We start from the raw sequence: 18,288 nt of genomic DNA, 5'->3' as shown, positions 1-18,288 counted from the left end.
AGATTTTCAATGTATCTATCCCAACATACTGAGAAAAAGAGCCTCTGACCCTGGTGGTCATAACTTTTAAAACAAGCAATATACGCCAAAAGGTATGACCTTTGACCCCTGTGACCTTGACCTTGTAGCTAGGCATCCAGAACATGCCCTCTGCACATTGTCTCGATGTAGTGAACATTTGTGTCAAGTTTCTTCGAAATCCTTCAAGGGGTTCGAGTTACAGAGCGATGGTCTTTGACCCTTAAGTGTGACCTTTACCTTGAAGCGACACATCCAGAACACACACTCTGCTCATTACCTAAATGTAGGGATGGGAACGAATATTCGAATATTTGAAAATTGGTCGAATATTCGAATATGGAAATCAAATTCGAATATTCGTAAATTATTGTATATATTTTTTTCAAAATAAGTATGATCATTGATTTTGGGCAATATGAGCATGCTAATTCTACAAAATAAAACCTTTTATTTTATCGTGTATCAAAAGATGTCCAATTAACAACAAAATAGCAATGCATATTTGGCAGGGGCCATCGTTAAGGATTAACAGTTTGCAGCAGGCGTCAATGTGTCAGATGCATGTCAAAAGATGTCCAATTAACAAGAAAATTGCAATGCATAATTACCTGGGGTCATCGCTATGGATTAACAGTTTGTATTAGGCGTAAATGTGATATCTTTTTATCTTTTGTTCATTTTTATTGGCGCCTGTTTTATGCAACAAATTGTAGATTTTTTTTTCGAAAACAATACCAAACTTGTAGACATTGTCGATCTTTTCACAATATTTTGTACGACGTTTCAGACCATCCACAGAATCGGTTTTCATCCGCAATCGGCCGTATTCGAATTAAATTCGAAGTACTTTATAATAAAATCAAGAAATAACATATGATTGATGTGTAAGTTCATGTTAAAGGAGGTTTAAGTCTGCCTTACTTGCTTTTTACACCACAATCTTTACACGCCGATTGAAAATTTTCAAAATGGCAGCGGTAATACAACAGCGCGTCACGTGTTTAAATGGGATGACCTGCTATTTCTAGATAAAATTGCGACGGTCTATTAAGTAAATGATAATCGTTTTTGAGTTTTTGTATCATTTTGAAGCTAAAACACTGAATTAGTTAAATATGTTCATGATTATACTGACAGAATCGTGAAATAAAACACTAGGATCGGCAGGTTATGCTAGGTAGGATCAGGTTACCCGAAACAAACAGTTTTTGGCCTTATTACATACAATGATCCACGCTTTAAACAAATGAATACGTTGTGTATATGCCAATCACTTAATAAGAATTTAAAGCTTCCATTAAAACAAACTGAATATTCGAATATATTCGAATATGGTAAACCGAATATTCGAATATTGATTTCAGTATTCGTTCCCATCCCTATCTAAATGCCATGAACATTAGAGCCAAGTTTCTTTACAATCCTTCAAGCAGGTCAAGAGTTACAGAGTGGACATGAAACACACTCATATGACCTTTGACCCCTAAGTGTGACCTTGAAGCAAGCCATCCAGAACATGTGCTCTGCATGTCATCCCAATGTGGTAAACATCTGTGTCAAGTTTCTTTGAAATCCTTCAAGGGGTTCAAGAGTTACAGAGCGGACACGAAATTGCTAACGGACGGACAGACTGACACCAGGGGTATAACATAATATGTCCCTTCGGGCGTATAACAAGAGCTCATAGAACATGAAATGCTCCCGTTGATGCATTCAGTATCTGCTCAAGGAACAAATTATTTGGTCACTGTGAACTGGATGTTTGATGTACTGAAAATCAATAATTATAGGTCATTTACCAGTCAAAAGTGACCTCTATATCAAATGTGATCTTAGACCAAAGCATCTCTAGTTAATTGGCAAAACAACTTCTGGGTCAATGTGACCCTGACCTTTGACCTACTGATCTCAAAATCAATAGGGGTCATCTGCTGGTCATGATCAACATTTTTTCACACTAAAATTCACTTACCTCTAAGACGTATGTGTCAAAGTCGGAAAAATCATCTGTAAAAGAAAGAAAAGTAAGCTGAAACAGTATGACTTTTTAAATTTTTTTTTAAATAATGTTACTTAATATCTAAGAAACTGAACCAGAGACAGATTTAAAAGTACTCAGGATGGCAGTACCATTTTTAGTCTATCTTGCAGATAAAATGAAGTTTACAAAGGCAGTCAGGTAATATCAGACTCCTATGAACAACTGCTCTAAAGCATTAGTCATTCTTGTAATCTGAATTGCTCTTACAGTTGTTCTGCACATTCGGATAAAAAAATTCTACAATGTAGAATTTGATTAAACCCTGATGAATATACTTGGGCAAAAAAGGGTTGTGTGCTTGATTTTATGCTAGACTGATTTGCAAAATTTGGACCTCACACAAATTTTGCAAACAGATATTTTTTAACAATAGATTCCAATGAAACTTCTCACAGTCGTAAATGAACATATGACCCTTAATTATGATGAAACAAAATGTGTAGGTGAGTCTGCTTGTTTTAAGATAATTGCCCATAATTAAAGAGATTCCCACATTTCACAATATTTGGAATTATTTAGCGTATCAAATGAGCCTCGCCGTGAGAAAACTAACATAGTGCGTTTGCGACCAACATGGATCCAGACCAGCCTGCGCATCCATGCAGTCTGGTCAGGATCCATGCTGTTCACTTTCAAAGCCTGTTGCAATTAGAGAAACCGTTAGTGAACAGCATGGATCCTGACCAGACTGTGCAGATGCGCAGGCTGGTCTGGATCCATGCTGGTCGCAAAGCCACTATGTTGGTTTCCTCATGGCGCAGCTCAAATATTTTAATATCGTATTTTATTTTTAGATCTAATGATAGAAACGTTGCCGTTTTAATAAATTTATACACATTTACCATTAATTCATACCATGATTTTCATTTCCACATGCCAAGTTCAGGATATATTCTAAGCTATACAGATAAATGATGTTACACCAATACTTCTGGTTTATTAAACATGCAGAACTACCTTAAACTAACAAGAGATCACAGAGTGATCTTGGCGCCCACCAATGTGCCATTTTTGAGTGTTCCAAATTTCAAGACTTACTGACTAGCTCAAGGTCAAATTTCATTTCCGTACACAACACTGTGCAATGGTCCAAATTCGAAAGCTGTAGCCGGAGTAATGTGAAAGTAGGTCACTAGATCAATTTCAAGGACAAAGTTCTTTGTACACAAAACTTTGCATGTGCAACAAGTTTGAAGGCTGTAGTTTGAGAAATTTGGAAGTAGGTCACTAGGTCAATCTTAAGGTCAAAGTTTATTTCGGTACACAAAACTATGCAAGTGGTCCATTTGAAGGCTGTAGCTTGAGAAATGTGAAAGTTGGTCACTAGGTCAAAATCAAGGTCAAATTACACTTCAGAACACAAATCTATGCATGTGGTCCAAATTTAAAGCCTGTACCTTCAAAAATGTGAAAGTAGGTCAATGTCAAGGTCAAAGTTTGTTTCGAAATTTAAAGCCTGTAGCTACAGAAATGTGAAAGTAGGTCACTAGGTCAATCTTAAGGTCAAAGTTCATTTCGGTACACAAAACTATGCAAGTTGTCCAAATTTGAAGGCTGTAGCTTGAGAAATGTGAAAGTAGGTCACTAGGTCAAAATCAAGGTCAAATTTTATTTCGGAACACAGAACTATGCATGTGGTCCAAATTTGAAGCCTGTACCTTCAAAAATTTGAAAGTAGGTCACTAGGTCAATGTAAAGGTCAATGTTTGTTTCGGTATACAAAACTATGCATGTGGTCCAAATTTGAAGGCTGTAGCTTGAGAAATGTGAAAGTAGGTCACTAGGTCAAAATAAATGTCAAATTTCATTTCAAAACATGAAACTATGCATGTGGTCTAAATTTGAAGCCTGTACCTTCAAAAATGTGAAAGTAGGTCACCAGGTCAATGTCAAGGTCAAAGTTTTTTTCAGTGCACAAAACTATGCACGTGGTCCAAATTTGAAGGCTGTAGCTACAGAAATGTGAAAGTAGGTCACTAGGTCAAAATCAAGGTCAACTCATGTCAAGGTTCATCTTGCCACTCAAAACCATACATGTGGTCCAAATCTGAATGTTGTAGGTTATTGACAAGAAGATTTTAAAAGCTTTTCCCTATACAAGTCTATATGAACCATGTGACCCCCAGGGCGGGGCCATATTTGACCCTAAGGGGATAATTTGAATAAACTTGGTAGAGAACCACTACATTAACAAGAGATCACAGAGTGATCTTGGCGCCCACCAATGTGCCATTTTTGAGTGTTCCAAATTTCAAGACTTACTGACTAGCTCAAGGTCAAATTTCATTTCCGTACGAAACACTGTGCATGTAGTCCAAATTCGAAAGCTGTAGCTTGAGAATTGTGAAAGTAGGTCACTAGATCAATCTTAAGGTCAAAGTTTAATTCGGTACACAAAACTATGCAAGTGGTGCAAATTTGAAGGCTCAGCTTGAGAAATGTGTAAGTAGGTCACTAGGTCAAAATCAAGGGTCAAATTCACTTCAGAACACAAATCTATGCATGTGGTCCAAATCTGAAGCCTGTACCTTCAAAAATGTGAAAGTAGGTCATTAGGTCAATGTCAAGGTCAAAGTTTGTTTCGGTACACAATCCTATGCATTTGGTCTAAATTTGAAGCCTGCAGCTACAGAAATGTGAAAGTAGGTCACTAGGTCAATCTTAAGGTCAAAGTTCATTTCAGTACACAAAACTATGCATGTGGTCCAAATTTGAAGGCTGTAGCTTGAGAAATTTGAAAGTAGGTCACTAGGTCAAATCAAGGTCAAATTTTATTTCAGAATACAGAACTATGCATGTGGTCCAAATCTGAAGCTTGTACCTTCAAAAATGTGAAAGTAGGTCACTAGGTCAATGTAAAGGTCAAAGTTTGTTTCGGTACATAAAACCATGCATGTGGTCCAAATTTGAAGGTTGTAGCTTGAGAAATGAGAAAGTAGGTCACTGGGTCAAAATCAAGGTCAAATTTCATTTCGGAACACAAAACTATGTATGTGGTCCAAATTTGAAGAATGTACCTTCAAAAATGTGAAAGTAGGTCACTAGGTCAAAATCAATGTCAAATTTCATTTTGAAACACGGAACTATGCATATGGTCCAAATTTGATACCTGTACCTTCAAAAATGTGAAAGTAGGTCACTAGGTCAAAATCAAGGTCAAAGTTTTTTCAAGTGCACAAAACTATGCACGTGGTCCAAATTTGAAGGCTGTAGCTACAGAAATGTGGAAGTAGGTCACCAGGTCAAAATCAAGGTCAACTCATGTCAAGGTTCATCTTGCCACTCAAAAATATACATGTGGTCCAAATTTGAATGTTGTAGTTATTGACAAGAAGATTTTGAAAGCTTTTCCCTATATAAGTCTATATGAACCATGTGACCCCCAGGGCGGGCCATATTTGACCCTAGGGGGATAATTTGAACAAACTTGGTAGAGAACCACTAGATGATGCTACATTACAAGTATCAAAGCCCTAGGCTTTGTGGTTTGGACAAAAAGATTTTCAAAGTTTGTCCCTATATATGTCTATGTAAACCATATGACCCCCAGGGTGGGGCCATATTTGACCCTAGGGGGATAATTTGAACAATCTTAGTTGAAGACTACTAGATGATGTCACATACAAAATATCAAAGCCCTAGGCCCTGTGGTTTTGGACAAGAGGTTTTTAAAAGTTTTTCCCTACATAAGTCTATATAAACCATGTGACCCCCAGGGCGGGGCCATATTTGACCCCAGAGAAATAATTTGAATCATCTTGGTAGAGGACCACTAGATAATGCTTCATACCAAATATCAAAGCCCTAGGCTCTGTTGTTTTGGACAAGAAGGTTGTCAAAGCTTTTCCCTCTATAAATCTAAGTAAATTATAGAAATAAACAAAGGGCCATAACTCACTCATAAATTGTTGAACCAGTCTGATTTTCAGGGGGACACAACTAGGGTACCAATACATCATTCTTACAAAGTTTGGTCAAAATCCCCCCAGTAGTTTCTGAAGAGATGCGATAACGAGAAATTGTTAACGGACGGACGGACGGACGGACTGACGGACGGATGGAATGACGGACGGACGGACCACGGACGCAGAGTGATTTTAATAGCCCACCATCTGATGATGGTGGGCTAAAAATGCCAAAGCCCTAGTCTTTGTGGTTTGGACCAGAAAATTTTCAAAGTTTTTCCCTATATAAGTCTATGTAAACCATGTGACCCCCGGGGCGGGGTCATATTTGACCCTAGGGGGATAATTTGAACAATCTTAGCAGAAGACCACTAAATGATGTCACAAACAAAATATCAAAGCCCTAGGCCCTGTGGTTTTTAACAAGAGGTTTTTCAAAGTTTTTCCATATACAAGTCTATATAAACCATGTGACCCCCGGGGCGGGGCCATATTAGACCCAAGGGAAAAAATTTGAATCATCTTGGTAGAGGACCACTAGATGATGCTTCATACCAAATATCAAAGCCCTAGGCTCTGTGGTTTTGGACAAGAATATTTTCAAAGTTTTTCCCTATATAAATCTATGTAAATTATAGAAATAAACAAAGGGCCATAACTCATTCAAAAATTGTTGAACCAGTCTGATTTTCAGGGGGACACAACTAGGGTACCAATATATCATTCTGACAAAGTTTGGTCAAAATCCCCCTGGTAGTTTCTGAGGAGATGCGATAACGAGAAATTGTTAACGGAAGGACGGACGGAATGACGGACGGACGGAAGGACGACGGACCACGGACGCAGAGTGATTTGAATAGCCCACCATCTGATGATGGTGGGCTAAAAACATTTAAATTTTACGCAATAAGCAGCTCACTCACAGCCGTCAATTGGTTCTGGTGGACTTATTTTTTTCCCTGGCATCTTATTTCCACTGAAACCTTTGTCCAAAATATCTATTTTCTGTGTAACCTTTTTCTTCTGAATTTTACTTCCTTCTTCCGCGGTTCCTTCATCTGTCACTTCTGTTTTGCGTACTCCGAGATCAGTTGCCTTTTCGTCCCCAGTAATACGTGAAGACAAACCAGGGAAGACAAGACCAGTTTTACCTGGAAAGGTACGAGTAAATCAAGAAATTGTTACAGGTTTATTTTTTACCACTGATAACCAGTAGCATGTGTTTATTGTTAATACTGTCGTAATAATTAAGCGCACGGAATGAAACAAAAACACCACTTGCAGACCAAGTTAAACAGGTCCGTAATTTAGACAAAATCCAAGAGATTTTTGGTTCTTGGCCTTCTTACTCAACGTATGATTATAAACAAGTGTACAAAGTTTCCAAGTTACAGCTCTCACACTATTTAAGGAAACAATTTCAATTGCAAATAGATTTATGTTCATAGGACACTGGTGGCCCATATTCCTGTCTCTGTGTGGTCACATGTTACTTTTTGACAGTGCAAGACTAAGTAAAGTTTCATATTATCTTTGGCTGGCGGTACAAGTCTTTTATTGGGAGTATAGCAATAGCTCTTGTGAAATGCCGAGTGTATAGCAATAGCTCTTGTGAAATGCCGAGTGTATAGCAATAGCTCTTGTGAAATGCCGAGTGTATAGCAATAGCTCTTGTGAAATGCGGTGTATAGCAATAGCTCTTGTGAAATGCCGAGTGTATAGCAATAGCTCTTGTGAAATGCCGTGTATAGCAATAGCTCTTGTGAAATGCTGAGTGTATAGCAATAGCTCTTGTGAAATGCCGAGTGTATAGCAATAGCTCTTGTGAAATGCCGTGTATAGCAATAGCTCTTGTGACATGCTGAGGTTTTTTTGTGACATACTGTCTGAGGGTATAGAAACAGCTCTTGTGACGTGCTAAGGGTATAGCAATAGCTCCTGTGACATGAAGAGGGTATAGCAATAGCTCCTGTGACGTGCTGAGTGTATAGCAATAGCTCTTGTGACACACTATGGGTATAGCAATTGCTCTTGTGACATGCTTGGGGTATAGCCATAGCTCTTGTGATCTCCTGAGGGTATAGAAATAACTCTTGTGACATGCTGGGGGTATAGCCATAGCTCTTGTGACCTGCTGAGGGCTTAGCAATAGTTCTTGTGACACACTAGTGGTACAGAAATAGCTCTCGAGACATGCTTTGGGGTATAACAACAGCTCTTGTGACATTTTACATAGCAAGCTAAGAACAAGGAGCTGCATTCAATAAACGCTTGATGCCCCCGGTAGCATCCTTGTCGATACGAAGCAACCTAAGTCCAAAACGAGGTCAAGGACAAACTGAGGTCAGGTGATGTTTGACAATGAGGAATGGTCACATGTTACATCTGTATTAGTATCAATTCATTCTTGTAAGCGGTATTAATGCTAGACGAAACGGTCCCATTTGGTTAACCAAGAGATGGCCCATATAAAGCAACCTAAGTCCAAAATGAGGTCAAGGTCAAGGTCAAACTGAGGTCAGGTGATGTTTGAAGATGAGGAATGTTCACAGGTTACATCTGCATTAGTATCAAGTCATTCTAGAAAGGGGTATTGATGCTAGACGAAACGGTCCCATTTGGTTAACCAAGAGATGGCCCATATAAAGCAACCTAAGTCCAAAATGAGGTCAAGGTCAAGGTCAAACTGAGGTCAGGTGATGTCTGAAGATGAGGAATGTTCACAGGTTACATCTGCATTAGTATCAAGTCATTCTAGCAAGGTGTATTGATGCTAGACAAAACAGTCCCATTTGGTTAACCTTGTACGGAAGGACTAACGGACGGACAGGACGATCACTATATGCCTCCCGCATCAGTAGATGCCGGGGGCATAAAAACATTCATGATGAATCCTTTGATTACACGTAGTATCACAATTTGTCTGATAATACTTTTTTATAAATTGTTCTTTAGTGTACGCAGCAGTGTGGTCTACCCACGTGAATTTTTAAGAACTAGAAATGTGTCCATGCCCCCACTACATGACAAAGGACACCTGCACATGCTGACCAACATTCCTGTACACTTTGGTGACTCTAGGTCAAATACTTTTGGAGCTATGCGCAACACAACATTAAAATGACCAATTTTTAACTAAGTCAGGGGCCATAACTCCTACAAGACTGAATGAATCTGGACGCAAAACCCCAGGTGCACAGCTGCACATGCTGACCAACATTCCTGTAAACTTTGGGGACTCTAGGTCAAATACTTTTGGAGCTACGTGCGACACAACATTAAAATGACCAATTTTTTACTAAGTAAGGGGACATAACTCCTACACGATTGAATGAATCAAGACAAGAAACCCGAGGTACACAACAACACATGCTGACCAACATTCCTGTAAAGTTTTGTGACTCTACGTCAAATACTTTTGGAGCTAGGCCCTACACAACACTACCAGAGCTGTCAGTTGACAACATCCTCAACTATTTTCAATGCTTGATAGTATAATATAAGCTATAAGTAAAACTTTAACATCACAATATGCAAATTCTAAGTTGAAAAGGGGCCATAATTCAGTCAAAATGCTTGATACAGTTGCCTCCTTCTTTTACAGACTTGGGTCATGATGGTAAACAAGTATGCAAAATATCAAAGTAATATCTCAATGGACTTTGAAAATATTTGGGGTGGTACGCAAACTTTAACATTACAATAAGCATATTCTAAGTTGAAAAAGGGCCATAATTCAGTCAAAATGGTTGACAGAGTTGCCACCTCCTTTTTACTGACTGGGGTCATGATGGTAAACAAGTATGCAAAATATCAAAGCAATATCTCAATGGACTTTGAAAATATTTGGGGTGGTACGCAAACTTTAACATTTGTGTGATGCTCACGCCGACGCAAGGGCGAGTAGGATAGCTCCCCTATTCTTCGAATAGTCGAACTAAAAATGACCAATTTTTATAAAGTCAGGGGTCATAACTCCTACACGACTGAATGAATCTGGATGCCAAACCCCAGGTGCACAACTACACATGCTGACCAACATTCCTGTAAAGTTTTGTGACTCTACGTCAAATATTTTTGGAGCTTAGCGCGACACAACATTCTCGGAAGGATGGATGGACGGACGGAAGGATGGACAAGGGCAAATGTATATGCCCCCCACAAAGTGGGGGCATAAAGATTGCTTCTTCCTAGTTACAGTTTTGCTTATAATTTTCTTATTACTTATTTAGATAAAAGACACGGAAGACAAGAGGACCATGATGGTCCTGAATCGCTCACCTCTTCCCACATGACCCAGTTTTGAGTATGACGTCGTTATTATCAAGATAAAAATTCTGACCAATTTTCATGAAGATCCATTGAAAAATATGGTCTCTAGAGAGGTCACAAGGTTTTTCTATTATTTGACCTATTGACCTAGTTTTCGAAGGTACGTGACCCTGTTTTGAACTTTACCTAGATATCATCAAGGTGAACATTCTCACTAATTTTCATGAAGATCTCATGAAAAATATGGCCTCTAGAGAGGTCACAAGGGTTTTTCTATTTTTATACCTACCGGCCTAGTTTTTGACCGCACATGACCCAGTTTCGAAACTGACCTAGATATCATCAAGGTGAACATTCAGATCAATTTTCATAAAGATCCATTGAAAAATATGGCCTCTAGAGAGGTCAAAAGATTTTAATAATTTTAGACCTACTGACCTAGTTTTTGATCGCAGTTGACTCAGTTTCAAACTTGACCTAGATATCATCAAGATGAACATTCAGACCAACTTTCATACAGATCCCATGAAAAGTATGGCCTCTAGAGAGGTCACAAGGTTTTTTATTATTTGACATACTGACCTAGTTTTTTACGGCACATGACCCAGTTTCAAACTTGACCTAGATATCATCAAGGTGAACATTCTGATCAATTTTTATGGAGATCCATTCACAAGTATGGCCTCTAGAGAGGTCACAAGGTTTTTCTATTTTCAGACCTACTGACCTAGTTTTTGACCGCACATGGACCCTGTTTCGAACTTGGCCTAGATATCATCAAGATGAACATTCAGACCAATTTTCATACAGATCCAATGAAAAATATGGCCTTTAAAGAGGTCACAAGGTTTTTCTATTATTTGACCTACTGACCTAGTTTTTGATGGCACGTGACCCAGTTTCGAACCTGACCTAGATATCATCAAGATGAACATTCAGATTAACTTTCATACAGATCTAATGAAAAATATGGCCTCTAGAGAGGTCACAAGGTTTTTCTATTATTTCACCTATTGACCTAGTTTTTGATGGCACGTGACCCACTTTTGAACTTGACCTAGATATCATCAAGGTGAACGTTCTGACCAATTTTCATGAAGATGTCATGAAATATATGGCCTCTAGAGAGGTCACAAGGTTTTTCTATTTTTAGACCTACTGACCTAGTTTTTGACAGCACGTGACCCAGTTTCGAACCTGACCTAGATATCATCGAGATGAACATTCAGACCAACTTTCATACAGATCCCATGAAAAATATGGCCTTCAAAGAGGTCACAAGGTTTTTCTATTATTTGACCTACTGACCTAGTTTTTGACGGCACGTGACCGAGTTTCGAACTTTACCGAGATATCATCAAGATGAACGTTCTGACCAATTTTCATGAAGATCTTATGAAATATATGGCCTCTAGAGAGGTCACAAGGTTTTTCTATTTTTAGACCTACTGACCTAGTTTTTGAAGGCACGTGACCCAGTTTCGAACTTGACCTAGAAATCATCAAGGTGAACATTCTGACCAATTTTCATGAAGATCTTGTGAAATATATGGCCTCTAGAGAGGTCACAAGGTTTTTCTATTTTTAGACCTACTGACCTAGTTTTTGAAGGCACGCGACCCAGTTTCGAACTTGACCTAGATATCATCAAGATGAACATTCTGACCAACTTTCATAAAGATCCCGTGAAAAATGTGACCTCTAGAGTGGTCACAAGCAAAAGTTTACGGACGGACGCACGCACGGACAGACGACAGACTACAGACACCGCGCGATCACAAAAGCTCACCTTGTCACTTTGTGACAGGTGAGCTAATAAAAAAATGAGTGCTTTCCTTGGCATAAAGCATCTGCCAAACAGTTGCAGTACTTTCCTCACAAACTTCAACTAAAATCCAAGTTTTCAAGCAACCTACACATTCAATCCATGAAAAATACCCATCTGGGCTAATTGTTTGTGACGAGTATTGAGAATGTGCAGCACATGCTTTGTGCAAAACGAACACATTCTTTCCTGTAGCTTCAAGGATTTTTATTTTATTAAATTCTATCCAGTAAATTGGTAATTACAAGCAAAAATGTTAACTGGATCGAAGAATTTTCTATATATGTGTATGTGAAAAACCATGTGGGTTGTCCCTCTTGGCGGGATGAGTACAAATTCAAGGATGAGCAAAAATATTAAGCAGCTTGTCCTGCAGGACGTCTTGCTTTCAAACAATTTGTTGAGCACCGGACTGTTAACTACTGACCAAGACCCATTCTCTGTCCAAAATTCAAATTCACTCTGCGGAGAAGTTTTCCACGACTGGCACGACCTCTTTTACGCCCAGCATTACTTACACCAGTGGCACTATCCCACATTGCATCTGCATTTTCTGCAATATAAGAACAAAACTGACGTCAAGACTTTATGTTACTTAGATAGGTATAACAAAGAAAATTAAAATTTCTGACAAATAACTTTGAACACTGGCCTGTACATTTCGTGGCAAAAATTTCTAAGTTATCCATAAAGCAATATAGGAACAAGAGGGTCATAATGACCCTGGATCGCTTACCTGAGTAATATGAGCTACAAATTTCAAATATCAAACTGACGCTAAAATACATGTATTAAGAAAGTAGTAAAGTAGGTCACATTCATGGTCACTGAAAGTCAGTTTTAAGATCTGTGTGCAAAACTGAATATGTCATTCAAATTTCAAGGCTGTATCTTAAAAAACAAGAAGGTAGGTCAATAGGTAAAGGTCACAGTCAAGTGACACCTAATTACTTGGGGTCATCAGGTAATTATAATTAAACAGTCTGGGAAATATGATCAGATAATTTTTAAAGTATCTTTTCCTATATAAGTCATATAAAAACTAAGTGACCCTTGGGGCAGGGCCTCTTTTCACTCCAGGGGCATAATTTGAACAATCTTGTTAGAGAACCACTAGGCACAATGCTACATACCAAATATCAAAAGCCTAGGCCTTGAACTTTCAGTCAAGAAGATTTTAAAAAGTTTTTTTCCAATGTAAATCTATGTACAACTTGGTACCCCTACGGCGGGGCTTCTTTTTACCACAGAGGCATAATTTGAACAATCTTGGTAGAGGACCACTAGGCATTGCAACATACCAAACATCAAAGGCCTAGGTCTTGTGGTTTCAGACAAGATTTTTAAAGTTTTTTCCTATATAAATCTATGTAAAACTTGGGACCCCCGGGGCGGGGCCTCTTTTCATCCCAGGGGCATAATTTGAACAATCTTTTTAGAGGACCATTAGATGATGTCACATGCCAAATATTGCGGCTCTATGCTTTGTGGTTTTGGACAAGAAGATTTTCAAAGTTTTCCCTATATAAGTCAATGTAAACCATGTGACCTCCAGGGTGGGGCCATATTTGACCCTAGGGGGGTAATTTGAACAATCTTGGTAGAGGACCACTAGATGATGCTACATGCCAAATATTAAAGCCTATGACCTGCAGATTTTTAAAGTTTTTCCTTTCAGTTGCCATGGCAACCAGAGTTCTGTATGGAATTCCATTCTTTGAACTATTTTTAAAAAAGACCATCCAAGTTTCATGAAAATTGGCCTGGTGGTTTAGGATGAGATGTTGTTTTAAAGGAAAGTGTGGATGGATGGACGACAGATAGACGGACGCCGTATGGTGAGCGATCACAATAGCTCACCCTGAGCCTTTGGTTCAGGTGAGCTAAAAACTAGACCTAACCCTGGCAGCCATGTTTATGTTTTGACAAATCAAGAGGGATTGTAATAATTTCAGTAGAGGGTCAACCAAAGAACATTTCTGTAAAATTATTTAAAACTCTGTGGTTTAGAAGCTGTGTTTAAATATTTTTCTATTTTCAACTCTGCGGCCATGTTTATTGCCTTTCGTAATATTATCAGTAATACTTCATAGAACGTCACCCAAGGAACATTTCTGTTATATTATACAAAACAACTCCATTGAGTTTAAATATCACTTTCAACTAGAAGATGTTTTTGTAGAAAAGCACACATCTCCCCCAATGCATAGTCCTAATAGGCAAGAAGTCAATAGGGAACAAGAGCGAAAGTCAAAGTCTGTAAAATTATCAAAGTCAAACTGATGGTTGGCTGCAATAGGGATCATCTACTTGGAATGTCCAATCATTCACTTGGGTTTTCCATGTTCAGACCCCTGTGACCTTGACCTTTGATAGAGTGACCTCAAAAACAATAAAGGTCATCTTCTCTGTAAGTTCTATCATCCTACAAAGTTTAAAGGTTCTGGGTCAAATGGTTTGGAAACCGTTTTCCATGTTCTGGTCCCACTGACCTTGACCTTTGATCAAGTGACCCAAAAATCAATAGGGGTCATCTACTCTACATATCCAATCATCAGATGAAGTTTCAATATTCTGGGCCAAGTGGTTCTCAAGTTATTGATCAGAAATGGTTATCCATGTTCAGGCCCCTGTGACCTTGACCTTTGATGGAGTGACCCAAAAAACAATAGGGCTCATCTACTCTGTAATCCCTATCACCCTATGAAGTTTTAAGGTTCTAGGTCAAATGGTTCTCAAGTTGCTGACCAGAAATGGATTTTCATGTTCTGGCCACTGAGACCTTGACCTTTAATACAGTGAACCCAAAATCAATAGGGGTCACCTACTCTGCATGTCCAATCATCCTATAAAGTTTCAACATTCTGGGCCAAGTGGTTCTCAAGTTATTGATCAGAAATGGTTATCCATGTTCAGGCCCCTGTGTCCTTGACCTTTGATGGAGTGACCCCAAAAAAACAGGGCTCATCTACTCTGTAATCCCTATCACCCTATGAAGTTTTAAGGTTCTTGGTCAAATGGTTCTCAAGTTGCTGACCAGAAATGGATTTTCATGTTCTGGCCACTGAGACCTTGACCTTTAATACAGTGAACCAAAAATCAATAGGGGTCACCTACTCTGCATGTCCAATCATCCTATAAAGTTTCAACATTCTGGGTCAACTGGTTCTCAAGTTATTGACAGGAAATGATTTTCCATGTTCAGACCCCCTAATTTTACAGCTTGATTGCTGAAAACCTATTTTTACTCATAATGACCCATATGTTACTTATGTATAATGAACCGGAACAATTTGAACAACTTTGAAAGAGGGCCACCCAGGTATCATTTGTGTAAAGTTTCATAAAATCCATTCAGTGGTTTTGAAGTAAATGTCGTCTAAAGAAATTGCTGAAGATGGACAGGCACATGATGGACGACAGACGCAGCATGATCACAAAAGCCAAAAAGCTATAAAAATAAATTGTATTTTATACTTCTTTGTAATAGCTCACCATGAGCACTTAGCACTTCGTGCTCAGGTGAGCTAAAAAGAACCTACAATTTTTGACAAAAAGATTTTTTAAAGTTCCCATCAAACACAAAAAAAATTATAGGGAAACTGGCATCTTTTCTTTTTTGATGAATCAGAATAATTTCAACATTTGTGGTAGAGGGTCTATGCAACATAAACCTTTATGGACTTTATGTGCATTTTTCACAAAGTCAAGGACCATAACTCCAGTCTGGTAGAGTTAAATTTGCAACAGAACACCAGGTGCCCAACTTCACAGTCATGCTATATAATAGTCTCCTAATGTTTTATGACTCTAAGTCAAATACTTTTTGAAATACATGTGACACAAACTTGTATCCCATTTATCCATATTTTTGACAATCAAGGGCGATAATTCTGATCTGACTGCCAGAAATCTGAAACAAAATGCCAAGTACACAACTTCATATGCTATGATGTTTCATGACCCTAGGCCTAATACTTTTTGAGATATGTGTGACGCAACTTTTATGCCTTTTTATGCATATTTTTGACTAAGTCAAGGGTAATAACTCTGGTCTGGCTAGACTTATAGTGATATCTCAAACAAAACTTCTGGTGCACAACTTTACATGGTAAATAATATTCCTGTAATGTTTTATAACACTGGGTCAAATTCTGTTTTAGATACTGTACCTTACATGTGACACAAACCTTTTTATGCATATTTTGACTAAGTCAAGGGATCTAACTCTGGTCTGGCTGTGTAAGACCCAAATTAAAACCCCTGGTGCACAACTTCTCATGCTTAATAACAATCCTGTGAGGTTTGATGACTCTGGGTCAAACACTTTTTGAGATATAAATGACACAAATTCGGATGGACGGACAAGGGAAACTCTGCCTTCCAAAAATTTTTAGGGGGCACAAAAGGTTGTGGTCTCAGCATAAAACTTTTGTATTTTCTATTTTTCCCCTTGATTTATTATAGAACTATAATAGATTCTTTACAAGTTGAAAAAAGTATCAAATAAGCTAGAACTTAATAAATGAAATAAACTTTAAAGATATTGAAAAGCAGTATCAGAGATGTTGTGTGAATGAAACTGCTGGAGTAATGAGACAGATATTTGTGTGTCTGTTTGTTTTGGGTTTAACACTGTTTTTTAACAGTATTTCAGTTATAAAATGGCAGGTAGTTAAACAAACCAGAGTTCCTGGATTCTGTACAAGTGCAAAACCTGTTCTCAATAAGTAACTGCCAACTTTCCCACATGAATCAGAGGTGGAGGATGAATAATTTCAGATACAATGTCTTTTATCAAATTGTCACAGAAACATATACGCCTTGCGCAAGGATCAAAGCCACGGCCTCACAATCCATAGATCTGCACTCTCCCTACTGAGTTAAGCTAGCGGGCGGGACAGGTATCTGTACTTGTAAAGAACTGTTTTGCAATTTAACACCACTAATAGATGAAGAGCAACCTACTTTTGTTAAAGAATGATCCATGTCTCAAAACAATGATCTGACCAACTGCACTGACAGGATTACATGTTGCTGGCTGGTAAAGTGATACACGTAGAACTGAATCTGAAAAATAAAATACACTTTGTATAATACAACATTGATAACCTTGATATTATCATTTTTGAATAAGTTAGGTCATACTAATATAGATTTCTATTACTGGGCCGCTACCAGAAAGTGTCTCACCCAAGGGCAACTGGACTCATGCTAGTGGGTTTTATGCTCACATTATATTTTTAACACTATTGCGAAAATTAAATTTTTGATAAGTCACTCATAATAACTTCGTAAGTGGAGGTGCACAACTTCACATATTGTTAAATATCATGACTCTAGATTTTATATACTTGTAGGGATACGTACAACACAAAAATTAGGTAAGAAGCAGACTTCAGGAAAGTTGGAAAAAGTAGCCGGACATTTTGTCCAGCAATGCCTAAAAATCTGCCAGACCTAAAAATTGTCAGTTCACCGCATATGTTGCTTTTCTCCATCATATAGTATGATATACGAGCCAGGTGTGATTTTTAGTCCATTTCTCATTAAATATTCGGTCAACCGTCTTCTTTTCATACATTTCTTTCTTTTCACTACGATTGCCGAGTGTTAATTTCCGTTCTTTCCCGGTCCTGTCCCGGCAAATATGTTAGTGATGCCATTTTGATGTGTTGTCAGAAATGTTGTGGTAAGATAAATGCTGGTCAGTCGGACATAAATGGTTTTCGAGAATTGTACTTTTTGTGAATATTCAAAGGCCTCAAAAAAATAGATGGAATGAGTGGTATATCATAGGTCATAATTTGTGTTAGTCTAACTAATTTGACGCGATCCTAGGAAATACTGAGATAATTTTTTCATATGGGCAATGTCCCCAAACACTCGAAAGGCCTAAATAGTTGAAGCAATTCCCGATGAAATTTTCATCGCTGCCGACGCTTTACATGCTATAGTTAAATGCCGATTATTTCAAAAATTGGCCATAAATTCCCAAAAAAAATTACATTTTTTCGAAAGGGATTCAATTCCTCATTGATTTATGTAAAAATTATCAATAATAAACACAAAATAAAGAATTTTCTGGGTGATTTAAACCTACGATATACTGTACACGATTAATGTTTACTGTGTCTACACGCCAATATGCAAACTCCATCGCAGTGATCTCCCTTGCCGCTTCGATCATTGGAACATTGTTGAAAGTTCGGATGCAGTTTTCT

At 38.1% G+C, this 18,288-nt stretch overlaps 1 protein-coding gene across 1 annotated transcript in view; it reads right to left on the bottom strand.

Moving 5' to 3' along the window:
- The window catches only part of LOC123544378 (28S ribosomal protein S5, mitochondrial-like), a 29,994-nt gene that overhangs the window by 11,033 nt on the left and 673 nt on the right, over nt 1-18,288 (bottom strand). Inside the window, exons 2-5 of the mRNA XM_045330455.2 lie at nt 17,033-17,134; nt 12,492-12,617; nt 6,891-7,118; nt 1,994-2,028 (exon numbers count right to left, since the gene is read on the bottom strand). Of these exons, the coding sequence (XP_045186390.2) occupies nt 1,994-2,028; nt 6,891-7,118; nt 12,492-12,617; nt 17,033-17,134 (491 nt within the window). The remainder of the gene's footprint in view (nt 1-1,993; nt 2,029-6,890; nt 7,119-12,491; nt 12,618-17,032; nt 17,135-18,288) is intronic.

This window comes from Mercenaria mercenaria, chromosome 1, assembly GCF_021730395.1.
Source record: "Mercenaria mercenaria strain notata chromosome 1, MADL_Memer_1, whole genome shotgun sequence".
NCBI lineage: Eukaryota > Metazoa > Mollusca > Bivalvia > Venerida > Veneridae > Mercenaria > Mercenaria mercenaria.
The sequence above is the reverse complement of the archived record's forward strand: the minus strand, read 5'-3'. Positions and strand labels throughout refer to the sequence as shown.